We start from the raw sequence: 16,381 nt of genomic DNA, 5'->3' as shown, positions 1-16,381 counted from the left end.
ATTCAGATGGTAGGGTCAGAATTTGGCGTCAACAACATGAAAGCATGGATCCATCCTGCCTTGTATCAACGGTTCAGGCTGGTGGTGGTGGTGCCATGGTGTGGGGAATATTTTCTTGGCACTCTTTGGGCCCCTTGGTACCAATTGAGCATGGTTGCAACGCCACAGCCTACCTGAGTATTGTTGCTGACCATGTCCATCCCTTTATGACCACAATGGACCCAACATCTGATGGCTACTTTCAGCAGGATAATGCGCCATGTCATAAAGCTAGAATCATCTCAGACTGGTTTCTTGAACATGACAATGAGTTCACTGTACTCCAATGGCCTCCACAGTCACCAGATCTCAATCCAATAGAGCATCTTTGGGATGTGGTGGAACGGGAGATTGGCATCATGGATGTGCAGCCGACAAATCTGCGGCAACTGTGTGATGTCATCATGTCAATATGGACCAAAATCTCTGAGGAAGCTTCCAGCACCTTGTTGTATCTATGCCACCAAGAATTGAGGCAGTTCTGAAGGCAAAAGGGGGTCCAACCCGTTACTAGCATGGTGTACCTAATAAAGTGGCCAGTAAGTGTGTATATATATATATATATATATATATATATATATATATATATATATAGTATTTAATGACTGAGTTCAAAGGATTTTTAGTAAGTGAAGGCTGCATATCAGAGGTTCAGAGGGTGCGGACAGTGACATAGGAGAAGGGTTGGTAGGTAAGGATAGTGACATAGGAGAAGGGTTGGTATCCTTACCTACCGACCCTTCTCCTATATCACTATCCTTACCTACCAACCCTTCTCCTATATCACTATCCTTACCTACCAACCCTTCTCCTATGTCACTATCCTTACCTACCAACCCTTCTCCTATGTCACTATCCTTACCCACCAACCCTTCTCCTATGTCACTATCCTTACCCACCAAACCTTCTCCTATATCACTATCCTTACCCACCAACCCTTCTCCTATGTCACTATCCTTACCTACCAACCCTTCTCCTATGTCACTATCCTTACCTACCAACCCTTCTCCTATGTCACTATCCTTACCTACTAACCCTTCTCCTATACCCCTATCCTTACCTACCAACCCTTCTCCTATGTCACTATCCTTACCTACCAACCCTTCTCCTATACCCCTATCCTTACCTACCAACCTTCCTTACTCTATGTGATAGCTGACTTCCTGCCCGGCCGCCGCTCTCCGTTCACACGTGCCGGCGGCCGGGCAGGAAGTCAGCTATCACATAGATTAAGGAAGCAGCAGGAGGGGGGAGCGGAGGGGGAGGATAGCTGCAGTGATGAGCGGCTCCCCCTGCGCGGCATCGCGGCGGCGATCTCAGCCATATAACCCGGCTACTACTCTCCCATCACCTGCACATGCTATGAGCAGGTGGGGAGAGTAGTAGTTGAGAGTAGTCCACAGCGGCGGCAGTGGCGGGCGTTCGGTAGCGGCGGGCGGCGGGCTTACTGTGATGTACTGATTGCTTACATTTATGGAATACTTTGGGGAGCAAGGACACTTGCTCCCCAAAGTATTTCATAAATGTATTCAATGAAAAACACTGTATATTACATTACATACACATCCATTGTAATTCCAATGGAGTGTCCAGCAGGGGCGCACTATATATAGAAGTCAATGAGTACCATTGACTTCTATATATAGTGCGCCCCCTGCTGGACACTCCATAGGAATTACACCTTTCGTCGTGACGTCACTGCTTCTGAGAGAATTCTAACACTTCCTGATACACTAAATTAAGGGAAATAGCAGTATAGGAGCATTTCCCATAATTAATGTACATTAGAAAATTGTATAACTTTCCATCAGTAATAACATATAAAAAAATAATTTTCGCCGGACTTCTCCTTTAATTGCAAACTACACCTGAACTGGAGACAAGAAAGGGGGAAAAGTGGCCATGTTTTTGTAGCGCTGGATAACCCCTTTAGGGTGCGTGCACACTACGGAATTGCCGCGTATAACCCGCGGCGTATCCCGTCGCTCGTCGCCGCACGCGGCGGCGCGCATTTCCGCCGGTGCCATAGACACTGTTCTGTGCACGGGCGGATTACGCGTTCCTTCGAAAGAATTGACATGTCAATTCTTTCGACGGAACGCGTAATCCACCCGTGCACAGAATAGTGTCTATGGCACCGGCGGAAATGCGCGGCGCCGCGTGCGGCGACGAGCGACGGAATACGCCGCGGGTTATACGCGGCAATTCCGTAGTGTGCACGCAGCCTTAAGCTTCCTGCCTAAATCCCTGAAATCATTTTAAGGACGGTCCACCTACCTCTAATTTTATAATTGGAGCCAATGTACCCCATGACCGCTACATGTACATTACACATATACAGCTCAGTTACATGCAGCAGCAGCACTGACAGGGTGGGAGCCATTGGCTCCCTTCCTGTCAGTCACTCTTGTGGCCGCAGGAAGGGTTTTCCCTGCGGTCAGTCACAAGTGGCAGCTTTGTCCTTGTGGTGCCGGCGCTCCAGTGACATCACTAGAGCATTGGCGCCAGGACAAGGGGAGCGCGGCCTCTTGTGACCGCAGGGAAAACCCTTGCGGCCACAAGAGTGAAGAGAAGAGGAGACGCCCGGACCCAGGTGAGTATAAGTGTTTGTTTTATTGTGTTATATACTATATGGGAGGGGGAGCACACAGGGGGTTTATATAGAACTGGGACAGCACACAGGGGGTCTATATACTTTTGGGGGAGCACACGGGGGGCTATATATAACTAGGGGAACACACAGGCGTCTATACACTACTGGGGGAAGCACACAAGGGGTATATACTACTGGCGGCTGCGCACAAGGGGTATATACTACTGGGGGAAGCACACAGCGGTCTATTGTTGTGGAGTGCGTGTCGAGGGGGGGGGGGGCCCACATAACTTCGCTTGGGGCCCCAGAAATGCCAAGACCGCCCCTGATTACACATATACAGCTCAGCTACATGTACATTACACACATATACAGCTCAGCTACATGTACATTACACACATATACAGCTCAGCTACATGTACATTACATTACACACATACAGCTCAGCTACATGTACATTACATTACACACATACAGCTCAGCTACATGTACATTACATTACACACATACAGCTCAGCTACATGTACATTACATTACACACATACAGCTCAGCTACATGTACATTACACACATACAGCTCAGCTACATGTACATTACACACATACAGCTCAGCTACATGTACATTACACATATACAGCTCAGCTACATGTACATTACACACATACAGCTCAGCTACATGTACATTACACACATATACAGCTCAGCTACATGTACATTACACACATACAGCTCAGCTACATGTACATTACACATATACAGCTCAGCTACATGTACATTACACATATACAGCTCAGCTACATGTACATTACATATATACAGCTCAGCTACATGTACATTACACATATATACAGCTCAGCTACATGTACATTACACACATACAGCTCAGCTACATGTACATTAAACACATACAGCTCAGCTACATGTACATTACACACATACAGCTCAGCTACATGTACATTACACACATACAGCCCAGCTACATGTACATTACACATATATACAGCTCAGCTACATGTACATTACATATATACAGCTCAGCTACATGTACATTACACACATACAGCTCAGCTACATGTACATTACACATATACAGCTCAGCTACATGTACATTACACATATATACAGCTCAGCTACATGTACATTACACACATACAGCTCAGCTACATGTACATTACACACATATACAGCTCAGCTACATGTACATTACATATATACAGCTCAGCTACATGTACATTACACACATATACAGCTCAGCTACATGTACATTACACACATACAGCTCAGCTACATGTACATTACACACATACAGCTCAGCTACATGTACATTACACACATACAGCTCAGTTACATGTACATTACACACATACAGCTCAGTTACATGTACATTACACACATACAGCTCAGCTACATGTACATTACACATATACAGCTCAGCTACATGTACATTACACACACATATATACAGCTCAGCTACATGTACATTACACACATACAGCTCAGCTACATGTACATTACACATATACAGCTCAGCTACATGTACATTACACACATATATACAGCTCAGCTACATGTACATTACACACACATACAGCTCAGCTACATGTACATTACACACATACAGCTCAGCTACATGTACATTACACACATACAGCTCAGCTACATGTACATTACACATATACAGCTCAGCTACATGTACATTACACACATACAGCTCAGCTACATGTACATTACACACATACAGCTCAGCTACATGTACATTACACACATATACAGCTCAGCTACATGTACATTACACATATATACAGCTCAGCTACATGTACATTACATACATATACAGCTCAGCTACATGTACATTACACACATACAGCTCAGCTACATGTACATTACACATATACAGCTCAGCTACATGTACATTACACATATACAGCTCAGCTACATGTACATTACACATATACAGCTCAGCTACATGTACATTACACACATATACAGCTCAGCTACATGTACATTACACACATACAGCTCAGCTACATGTACATTACACACATACAGCTCAGCTACATGTACATTACACACATACAGCTCAGCTACATGTACATTACACACATACAGCTCAGCTACATGTACATTACATATATACAGCTCAGCTACATGTACATTACACACATACAGCTCAGCTACATGTACATTACACATATACAGCTCAGCTACATGTACATTACACACATACAGCTCAGCTACATGTACATTACACACATACAGCTCAGCTACATGTACATTACACACATACAGCTCAGCTACATGTACATTACACACATACAGCTCAGCTACATGTACATTACACACATACAGCTCAGCTACATGTACATTACACATATACAGCTCAGCTACATGTACATTACACATATACAGCTCAGCTACATGTACATTACACACACATACAGCTCAGCTACATGTACATTACACACATATACAGCTCAGCTACATGTACATTACACATACATACAGCTCAGCTACATGTACATTACACACATACAGCTCAGCTACATGTACATTACACATACACAGCTCGGCTACATGTACATTACACATATATACAGCTCTGCTCCACACACATCACACACACACAGCTCTGCTGCATACACATCACTTCAGCTCATCCAGCACAGCAGAGTCCTGCATACACTGAGCAGCAGCCCCTGATCATGTGACTCCTCCTCCTCCATGTGACTGATCACATGACTGTGACATCATGGCAGGTCCTGGAAGCACATAGCTTAGTTGGCCGGGAAAAATTGAGCTCCTCCCACACAAGTCACATGACCGTGATGTCATCAAGGGTACATAGATTCACTTGGAAATAGCATCTACCAAGCACACGGCTCCTGTACAGCTCTGCAGGGGGAGGTACAGTATATATATATTTGTGTGTGTTGGTGGGTGGGATAAGTATGTAGATGCTTGAGGCCATTAAAGGGGTAGTGCGGCGGTAAACATTCACAAAATAACACACATTACAAAATTATACAACTATGTAATGTGTGTTATGATTGGCTGATCACAGTTATGACGCGGCAGAGGGGGGGCGATATGAGGGACGGCTGGAGTGGTGCCGCCGGCCTCCTGAAGACTACGTCATTGTCACAAGATGGCGGAGAGGGGTCGACCCGAATGCGGTAAGTATAATGCACCAACACTTCCGGGTATACGGGCGTGGGTGGGGGGAAACACGGGGAAGGGGGCCATTCACATACATAACACACATTACGGTTGTATAACTTTGTAATGTGTGTTATTTTGTGAATAAATGTTTACCGCTGCACTACCCCTTTAAGATTATTAACCCCTGATACATATGAGGAGACAGAAGTTTTCTGCTTATTCATAGCTCTGTTACTCGCTTGTGGAACATAGAACCTATAGTCATACATGTCATTAACCCTTTCCTGTTTTTCACTTTAATGCTGCAAAACTGGAAGAAAAAAATTTCCATTTCTGGGAGTTGCGTATTTAAGCTGTTATCGTTTTTTTGTCTACTCAGTACGACTACAAGTACAGGCGACTTATATGACTTTTATTTTATTGTTCTTGAAGGGGAACTGTCAGCAGGTTAGACTAATCTAACCTGGTGATCTGTCCCTATTGCACAGGAGACGCTGAGGAGGAAGGTATGTCTCTTACCTTCCTCCTTGGCGCTGTTCCCGTGCATCTGTTATATATACTGATATCTCCTTGATAGTTTCCCCATATTACCACCTGTAACTGTTTTACATTGTCTTCTCTCTATTCAGGTTCCTGCAGTAACAGATCCTTTGTTACTTGTTCTGATTGTTGAAGGATGGCGAGAGACAGAGACAAGATGGCCGAGAAGATAATAAACCTCACTCTAGACATACTCTTCCTGCTTACTGGAGAGGTGAGGGATTCTGGGAGTGATGTCATCATGACATCATTCTTATCTATGGAATAACAGATGGATAGGACTGGAGAGGTGAGGGATTCTGGGAGTGATGTCATCATGACATCATTCTTATCTATGGAATAACAGATGGATAGGACTGGAGAGGTGAGGGATTCTGGGAATGGATGGAGTGATAGTAATGTGTCTCTCCATACACAGGATTACATAGTAGTGAAGAAGTCCTCTAGTGGGCGCTGTTGGGCCCCTGTGTGTGAAGGATGGGGAAGAACCCTGAGCCCAATCCCGGGGTCTCCACCTCACTACAAAGAGAAGATCCTAGAAGTCACCAACAAGATGGTGGAGCTGCTGAGTGGAGAGGTGAGACTGTGGCTGCTGGGAATGCTGGGACATTATACAGTAACACCACTGGAGGGGTGGGGGGGATGACTGTGTGATCATTGTGTGTGTCAGGTTCCTATAAGGTGTCAGGACGTGGCGGTCTATTTCTCCATGGAGGAGTGGGAGTATGTAGAAGGACACAAGGATCAGTACAAGGATGTGATGCTGGAGGATCAGCAGCCCCTCCCATCAGCAGGTAATAGACAGGACTATATACACACCTCCTCTCTGTATTATCTGGATGGAAAGAATGAATTCAGTCTCTGTATGTGTTCCCTCCAGTTGAGAACAATATTAATGCTCCAGAGACAGATGACGGCAGTGATGAGCAGTATAAGGAGGACATCACTACAGGGAAGGATCTGAACTCTATTATTGTTACAGACATTAGGCAAGAAGAGCCAAATGGATGGGGCGATGAGCAGTATAAGGAGGACATCACTACAGGTAATAACCCTGGTGAATGAGGACAGGACGCAGCCAAGGTCAATCAGTTCGGTATGGCTGTGTCTCCCACCGAGGTTACGCGTTTTCATGGACAATTCAAACCCTGGAGATGTGTGTGACCTTAAAGGGAGGCAAATAACGGGGTGAAACTGCATATACGGATAGTGGTGTTTAGGAACCAAGGCAACGAGCTGTCAACTATAGAAAAGGCTAAACTAAACTAAAAAGCAAATTTAAGCAATTTTGCTAATGCAGAGCATTACTTTTGCATTCTGTATCACCTAAAAATTGCAAAAGCGAACCTTTCACCCCGCCTGACCCCCCCGGTGGAGCCCCATATACTTAACCCTTCCACGAAGTTCCGCTCCTGGACCTGGTCCCGCCGCCGGAAGCTCTGTGCGTGCGTTAGATGCTAATTACTAGAGATAAGCCCGATGTCCATAGAAAATTACTGCTCCAGTGCTTCTGCATCAGTACTGACCAGACGTAGGGCCCCCACCAGGTAGTGACCAGACATAGGCCCCCCACCAGGCACTGCCCAGACGTAGGCCCCCCACCAGGCACTGCCCAGACGTAGACCCCCCACCAGGCACTGCCCAGACGTAGACCCCCCACCAGGCACTGCCCAGACGTAGGCCCGCACCAGTTTTTGCAACTTTTTAAAATGTCGCTTATGATAAATTGGGAGCTAATCACAGATTATGTGAATCTTTGGGGTGAATAATCTAAACTGGCAAAATGTTAAAAAGTTGCATCTAAATAATTTTTGCCTGTTGAACACTGGTTCATAAATAGAACTTAGGTCAAAAAGTAGGCGAAAATCCAATTTTTTACCTAAAAATAGGTGCAAAGCCCTTGATAAATTTCCCCCAAGGTTTTGAGTATGTAATGTGAGCGCCTCTCACTATTACACTATCTACCACCTCAGGCAGCCGTCTTCTGCAGCTTATGCCTCCTTGTATACTCTGGGAGCACCTAACACCAAAATGACACAAATTCAAGAAAGAAGGAGGTCGGGTCGGTGAGGATCAGGTCTCGTCTTTCATCCTGCTGCATTGGGAAGGAGAAGGACATTGAGAGTTAGAGGAGACTGCTTTCAAATGTGTTTATTAAAATAAATCACCATAAAATCTGATTCTTCTTGGCAGATGAGTGTACCCGGAGATCAGAGGGACATCAGATATCTCCAGATATTACAGCAGATGGTCAGATCACACAAGATACATATGAAGAACATTCTATTACCCCAGATATACCCCCAGCCCCTCACAGCAAAGATCTGGCATCTCATCCTGTTATACAAGTCCCATCTACTGATCCATCACAGATCGTAGAACAGAATCAAAGCCAGCGAAGAAGCGCTCGACGTCAGAAAGCTTGCATGCAGGAGAATCCATATTTATGTTCAGAATATGAGAAATGTTTTACTAAGAAATCACATAAGAAAATTCACACACGAGACAAGACCTTTTCATGTCAAAAATGTGGGAAATGTTTTACTAGAAGATCACATCTTGTTAGGCATGAAAAAACGCACAGAGAGAAGGAACCACGTTTATGTTCAGAATGTGGCAAAAGTTTTACTAACAAATCACACTTTGTTGAACATCTGAGATCTCACAGTGGGGAGAAGCCATTTTTATGTCAAGATTGCGGCAAATGTTTTACTAGTCGGTCGCATCTTTTCAGACATCAAAGAATACACACAGGGAAGAAGCCATTTTCATGTTTAAAATGTGGGAAACATTTTACTCAGAGATCACATCTTAATGAACATCTGAGTATTCACAGTGGGAAGAAGCCGTTTACATGTCAAGAATGCGGCAAATGTTTTATTTTGAAATATCATTTTGTTAAACATCAAAAAACTCACAAAGAAAAGAAGCCACTTATGTGTTCAAAATGTGGGAAACATTTTACAGTGAAATCACTTAATGATAAATATCTGCAATCTGATAGGTCAGTTTTATGTGAAGAATGTAGAAAGTGTTTTAATCGGAAAGTGAATAGTCCACATCAGAAAACACAAACTGTAGCAAAGCTATTTTCATGTCTGGAATGTGGAAAATGTTTTAACCATCAAAGAACTCTTAATAAACATAAGAGAATTCACACAAGGGAGAAGCCAATTTCATGCTCAGAATGTGGGAAATGTTTTGGTAATATGTCACATCTTATTGACCATCAAAGAATTCACAGAGGGGAGAAGCCATTTTCATGCTCAGAATGTGGGAAATGTTTTGCTGCGAAATCAACTCTTGTTAAACACGAAAAAACTCATACGGGTGAAAAACCATTTTCATGTTCAGAATGTGGGAAATGTTTTACTAGGAATTCACATCTTAACTCGCATAAAAAAAACTTACATTGGGAGAAACCAATTCAGATCTCTAAATAATGTATGAAATGCTTAGTCCACGCTTTAGGACTGGAACATGGCTTGTTATGTCTTATGGTTAATATGTTATTTGGGATAAATTCAACAGATTTTGCTGCAAGAGCACTGCAGTCATTTTTTTAATTTTTGCATTGTAAGTAATAAAACATCTATATGTATGTTTATATACACCGTACTGTCTCCTGATATTCATTTAGGTATTCATGTCAGTGGATTTGTGGTTGGTGAAGGATATCAGAGGGTTATAGGTTATGGTGTATATTCCCAGCAGAGACTGGTTACTCAAGGCGGACACAAGGGTCTGTTCTGGGTCCTGTTCAATATGTTTAGAAGGTCTAGTAGGTAAGGATAGTGACATAGGAGAAGGGTTGGTAGGTAAGGATAGTGACATAGGAGAAGGGTCGGTAGGTAAGGCTAGTGACATAGGAGAAGGGTTGGTAGGTAAGGATAGTGTCATAGGAGAAGGGTTGGTAGGTAAGGATAGTGACATAGGAGAAGGGTCGGTAGGTAAGGATAGTGACATAGGAGAAGGGTTGGGAGGTAAGGATAGTGACATAGGAGAAGGTTTGGTAGGTAAGGATAGTGACATAGGAGAAGGGTTGGGAGGTAAGGATAGTGACATAGGAGAAGGGTCGGTAGGTAAGGATAGTGACATAGGAGAATGGTTGGTAAGGAAGGATAGTGATATAGGAGAAAGTTTGGTAGGTAAGGATAGTGACATAGGAGAAGGGTTGGTAGGTAAGGATAGTGATATAGGAGGAGGGTTGGTAGGTAAGGATAGTGACATAGGAGAAGGGTTGGTGGGTAAGGATAGTGACATAGGAGAAGGGTTGGTAGGTAAGGATAGTGACATAGGAGAAGGGTTGGTAGGTAAGGATAGCGATATAGGAGAAGGTTTGGTAGGTAAGGATAGTGACAGGGGAAGGGTTGGTAGGTAAGGATAGTGACATAGGAGAAGGGTTGGTAGGTAAGGATAGTGACATAGGAGAAGGTTTGGTAGGTAAGGATAGTGACATAGGAGAAGGGTTGGGAGGTAAGGATAGTGACATAGGAGAAGGGTCGGTAGGTAAGGATAGTGACATAGGAGAATGGTTGGTAAGGAAGGATAGTGATATAGGAGAAAGTTTGGTAGGTAAGGATAGTGACATAGGAGAAGGGTTGGTAGGTAAGGATAGTGATATAGGAGGAGGGTTGGTAGGTAAGGATAGTGACATAGGAGAAGGGTTGGTGGGTAAGGATAGTGACATAGGAGAAGGGTTGGTAGGTAAGGATAGTGACATAGGAGAAGGTTTGGTAGGTAAGGATAGTGACAGGGGAAGGGTTGGTAGGTAAGGATAGTGACATAGGAGAAGGGTTGGTAGGTAAGGATAGTGACATAGGAGAAGGGTTGGTAGGTAAGGATAGTGACATAGGAGAAGGGTTGGTAGGTAAGGATAGTGACATAGGAGAAGGGTTGGTAGGTAAGGATAGTGACATAGGAGAAGGGTTGGTAGGTAAGGATAGTGACAGGAGAAGGGTCGGTGGGTAAGGATAGTGACATAGGAGAAGGGTCGGTGGGTAAGGATAGTGACATAGGAGAATGGTTGGTGGGTAAGGATAGTGACATAGGAGAAGGGTTGGTAGGTAAGGATAGTGACATAGGAGAAGGTTTGGTAGGTAAGGATAGTGACATAGGAGAAGGGTTGGTAGGTAAGGATAGTGACATAGGAGAAGGGTTGGTAGGTAAGGATAGTGACATAGGAGAAGGTTTGGTAGGTAAGGATAGTGACATAGGAGAAGGGTTGGTAGGTAATGATAGTGACATAGGAGAAGGTTTGGTAGGTAAGGATAGTGACATAGGAGAAGGGTTGGTAGGTCAGGATAGTGACATAGGAGAAGGGTTGGTAGGTAAGGATAGTGACATAGGAGAAGGGTTGGTGGGTAAGGTTAGATACTAGAGATGACTGAACTTTTGAAAAGTTCAGTTCCACCCATTCACAAAATTTCGTATTGATTTGGTTTTATGCTCCAAAAACCTGGGCAGTACACTTTTAGGTCTACGTTCTTTGGAGCTGTTTTTGGAACCATGCATGATATACGGTAAAATATATATTGACGTCCCTCTCGAGTACAGACGCTCAGCTGGTACAATGGTGATTATTATACAGATGCAAATACAGACAGTGATGCAAACAGTTGTAGCTGTGGTCACTTACCATGACGATGCGGGGCTTGGCTGTAAAGCAAACACATGCTGCTGTGCGGTTCCTGGAATTCCTTGACATGTAGACCTCTCTTAGACGAAGAACGCCGCTTATTGCCAAGCCCCAACACATATACTTGTCAGACACACACCCTTCTGGTTCTGGTACCATCAGATCTAGCTGGACCCCCTAAAACGTTTCTCCCTACCCTGGGGTCCTAGATAGGTGCGGGACATGTGTGGGAGTGGGAGATTTAACATCTGGAGAGTGATAGAGAACTGATTCCCTGTGAAGCGGCCATGCTGGGCAGAAGGCCTGATCTGTACAGCTAATAAAACACTATGGGGGAGATTAACTAAGCCAATTCTACTGGTGTAAAGAAGAATTGGCTCAGTTGCCCCTAGCAACCAATCAGAATCCACCTTTCATTCCTCACAGACTCTTTGGAAAATAAAAGCTGGAATCTGATTGGTTGCTAGGTGGCAACTGGGCCAATTCTACTTTACACCAGTTTGATAAATTTCCCCTTATATCTACTGTGTATATATCTTAAAGGAAATCCAAGGCAGAGAACGCCCGTCCCCCCGTTAGAGTCCCAAATACTTACCTTGTGCTTCAAGTCCCGCTCCAGAAGTCGGTCCCACCGCGGAGAAATTGCTGTCCAATGGTCTGTGCGCGCAGTATATGTAAATGACAAGAGGTGAGTCTGACGTCCATAGAAAATCACTGCATTTCTCCACGGCAGGACCGACTTCTGGAGCGCGACTTGCAGGACGGGGTAACTATCCGGGGCTCTTCCGAGGGGTCGGGCAGGCTTTACCCCAGGTGCTGGGGTGAAAGGTTACCTTTAAGGAATAATATTCCAGTTCTCCTCACATATATGTTATGAAGAAGAGCAAAGATGGCCTACAGGGCGGGGCCTAACACCATTTGCCAAATAGGCCAGGGTGCAGGCCTACCGCCAGCGGGATAAGCTGTATGCAGTAAAGTACATGCCACAGTGGTTACATGGAGTAGCAACTATAGGCAGCGGCAATATGTGAGTTATTTCTGAGTTTGGACACCAGGCGCATATCCTCCTCTACTGAAATCATGTCCCTGCCGGGGTGCACCGCACCTCCTTCCTCATTCCATCGCTGTGAAGTGAGGCAGTGCTGCAAAACTTGGACACCAAATGCTGTCCTGCACGAGGATAGAAATACTGCAGTGCTTTCCCCACGCGTGGCTGCAGACAACAGAACCAACTCTGTGGCTGCGCTGCGTCAAGGCAACATGGCGCATTGTCTTCGCATGAGGCACGTCAATCTTTTTTTTTTTTTCTTTTTAACTTAATTAAGTTTTTGCATGTAAAACAGACACAACAAGCACTACAATAAAGTAATACAAGGAATCAGCAAAATACCTTCAAATTTTCAGTTAACAGAAGCATAAAACCGAGGTGGAGAAGCAAGTAAATAACAGTTAATGGCCGACAAAAATCACTTTAATAAGTATTTGGACACGATCGAGGGGGACCATTGTTTATGCAAACGTGGAACAACTAAAGTGCTAGGATGAATAGTAGTTTCATGATAGCATTGTTAGTTTACTCTGCAAATCACTTCATGGATGTATGGAGGAGTAGGAGATTCCCATTGAAAACCTCTCCTGCTCAGGATGGTTCCTGACATGGACAGAGGTGGCGGCAGAGAGCACTGTGTTGCACTGGAGAGAATACACCACTTCCTGCAGGACATACAGCCGCTGATAAGTATAGGAAGACGAGAATTTTTAATAGAAGTAAAGTAGAAATCTATATAACTTTCTGTTGCGATGCCCTAGCCCCTAGGGGCCACTCCGCGGTATACAGATGTTGTGAGGGTGCAGGAATCGGGGCAGCTGTAGGAGAATATTGTCACGGTGTAGGCACTAGGGTGCTACAGCTGGAAACCGGGCTCCTGACCGTGCGGGAATACTGGGCATGCGATTCTTCGTTGTCCTTAGTCAGGGCACCAATGATCACACCAATGCCAAGGTTCAGAAACAACGGTAGTTGTGTATTTATTGTAACGGTGGTAACTAGTAGTAACAGTCTCTCCGGATGCAACCGGGAATAAGGCAATCTTGAATAAAGCAGAGTAATGGGTGATGCTGCAATAGGCTGTGAGATTAGCGTGCTGAATAATGGGAGTAGTAGTGATACTGAAGCAGAGATGCTGGGTGGAATGAGACTTGAATTGAATACTTGCTGTTGATGATTTGAGAAGATGATGATGAGATGAACTGAAGAATGACTGAAGAATCGACACCCAGATGAGAATCTTGAGACTTGAGACAGGAACACAGCCAGTGGATTGGAGCAGCAGAGCACAACGCAGGCCTCTCTCTTTTGCAGGGAGAGAGAGGACTAACACAACCTATCCCCTATGTGGCAGGGAATAGACTGAGGTAGCACAGGAAGTCACATGGTAACTCCAGCCAAAAGCTCGATGACCATTGGTGTTACCATGGAAGCAGGGCACAGTCACGTGACATCCAGCCATTGCATCATCACACCATTAGGCATATACAGAGGAATATACATGAGGAGTACCATCCATGAACACTAGGAGGCGACATAATACCTTTAGGCACTGATACCTGAATACACATGCAATAAATGACTGAAATGGCAGATCTGAATACTGCAGGGGTGACACAATACACGCAGTTTGCAGTGAACCATAGCTTTCCGGAACAGAACTGTTTATAATGAAAGTGTGAGCATGAGAATGGCTGTTCCGGGACACTGCACTGTCACCAGTTGATATGAAAGAAAAAGATTTTCGCTGGAGTACCCCTTTAACTCTGAGCGGTTAATGCAGCTTTGTGCTAGTCGTTGCGGTGCAGGGGGCTAGCGTTGCAGGACGGAGGTCCCTCCTCCATCCTGTACTAGTGCAGTTATCCACACCAGAGATCCCGGTTACTTGTCCTCTGCTCACACTGGAGATCCCGGTTACTTGTCCTCTGCTCACACTGGAGATCCCAGTTACTTGTTCTCTGCTCACACTGGAGATCCCGATTACTTGTCCTCTGCTCACACTGGAGATCCCGGTTACTTGTCCTCTGCTCACACTGGAGATCCCGGTTACTTGTCCTCTGCTCACACTGGAGATCCCAGTTACTTGTCCTCTGCTCACACTGGAGATCCCGGTTACTTGTTCTCTGCTTACACTGGAGATCCCGGTTACTTGTCCTCTGCTCACACTGGAGATCCCGATTACTTGTCCTCTGCTCACACTGGAGATCCCGGTTACTTGTCCTCTGCTCACACTGGAGATCCCAGTTACTTGTCCTCTGCTCACACCGGAGATCCCAATTACTTGTCCTCTGCTCACACTGGAGATCCCAGTTACTTGTTCTCTGCTCACACCAGAGATCCCAATTACTTGTCCTCTGCTCACACTGGAGATCCCGGTTACTTGTCCTCTGCTCACACTGGAGATCCCGATTACTTGTCCTCTGCTCACACTGGAGATCCCGGTTACTTGTCCTCTGCTCACAGTGGAGATCCCGATTACTTATCCTCTGCTCACACTGGAGATCCCGGTTACTTGTCCTCTGCTCACACTGGAGATCCCAGTTACTTGTCCTCTGCTCACACCAGAGATCCCAATTACTTGTCCTCTGCTTACACCGGAGATCCCGGTTACTTGTTCTCTGCTTACACTGGAGATCCCGGTTACTTGTCCTCTGCTCACACCAGAGATCCCGGTTACTTGTCCTCTGCTCACACTGGAGGTTAACATTTTGTCATTTTAATCTGTTTTCCCTGAGTCCTATTAGCATCACAACAGATGGGGTGTTCTCCGCCCCTATGAGCTCCTAGGACGAAGGAATTTTAATGGTTAAACTTGTGACTCCACCCCCTGAGGCTATATAGTGGTGTCTATCCCCCCCACACCTCAGTTAATTTTAAAGTAGTAGAGAAGGGAGGGACTCTTGTGATACTAATAGGACTCAGGGAAAACACATTAACATGACAAAATGTTAACTTCCCTTACGTCCTATTAGCCTCACAACAGATGGGGATCTAGCAAGAAATATCCCCACTGGGAGGGCACTTCGTAGATACAGCACTCAGAACAGATCTAGCGAACGCAGTTCACTTAGTGAGGATGGAGTCTAAGCGATAATGTTTGACAAAAGTCAAAGGGGAAGTCCAGGTTGCTGATAAGCAGATATTCTTAATAGGAACCGAGCAACGTTCAGCCCAAGATGTGGACACTGCCCTAGTGGAGTGGGCTCTAAGAAATTCTGGTGGCTGGAATCCTTCTAGGTCATAACATGCAATCCGAAATCCATCTCGAGATAGAGGGCTTGGAAGCTTTTTTGCCCTTGAATCTTCCCTGGAATAAGATGAAAAAATTTTCCTCCTTACGGAATTCCATCACCCTTGCCAGGTA

General features: G+C 44.9%; 1 protein-coding gene across 1 annotated transcript; it reads left to right on the top strand.

Moving 5' to 3' along the window:
* Nucleotides 1-5,448: 5,448 nt before the first annotated feature.
* LOC138786758 (gastrula zinc finger protein XlCGF26.1-like) lies at nucleotides 5,449-9,938 on the top strand. The gene is made up of 5 exons (XM_069963792.1): nucleotides 5,449-5,536; nucleotides 6,421-6,545; nucleotides 6,750-7,125; nucleotides 7,212-7,376; nucleotides 8,525-9,938. The coding sequence occupies exons 3-5, from the start codon at nucleotides 7,041-7,043 to the stop codon at nucleotides 9,772-9,774; spliced, it is 1,500 nt and encodes a 499-aa protein (XP_069819893.1). The 5' UTR covers nucleotides 5,449-5,536; nucleotides 6,421-6,545; nucleotides 6,750-7,040; the 3' UTR covers nucleotides 9,775-9,938.
* Nucleotides 9,939-16,381: the final 6,443 nt, after the last annotated feature.

This window comes from Dendropsophus ebraccatus, chromosome 3, assembly GCF_027789765.1.
Source record: "Dendropsophus ebraccatus isolate aDenEbr1 chromosome 3, aDenEbr1.pat, whole genome shotgun sequence".
Lineage (NCBI taxonomy): Eukaryota > Metazoa > Chordata > Amphibia > Anura > Hylidae > Dendropsophus > Dendropsophus ebraccatus.
Note: the sequence above shows the minus strand (reverse complement) of the source record. Positions and strands in the feature narration are given on the sequence as shown.

What these genes read in the sequence shown, in the direction of transcription:
- LOC138786758 (XM_069963792.1), top strand. Translation starts at nt 7,041, where the DNA reads ATGGAGGAGTGGGAGTATGTAGAAGGACACAAGGATCAGTACAAGGAT. An exon ending in GCAGCCCCTCCCATCAGCAG is followed by an intron (nt 7,126 to 7,211) that starts GTAATAGACAGG and finishes TGTTCCCTCCAG; the next exon opens with TTGAGAACAATATTAATGCT. An exon ending in TAAGGAGGACATCACTACAG is followed by an intron (nt 7,377 to 8,524) that starts GTAATAACCCTG and finishes TCTTCTTGGCAG; the next exon opens with ATGAGTGTACCCGGAGATCA.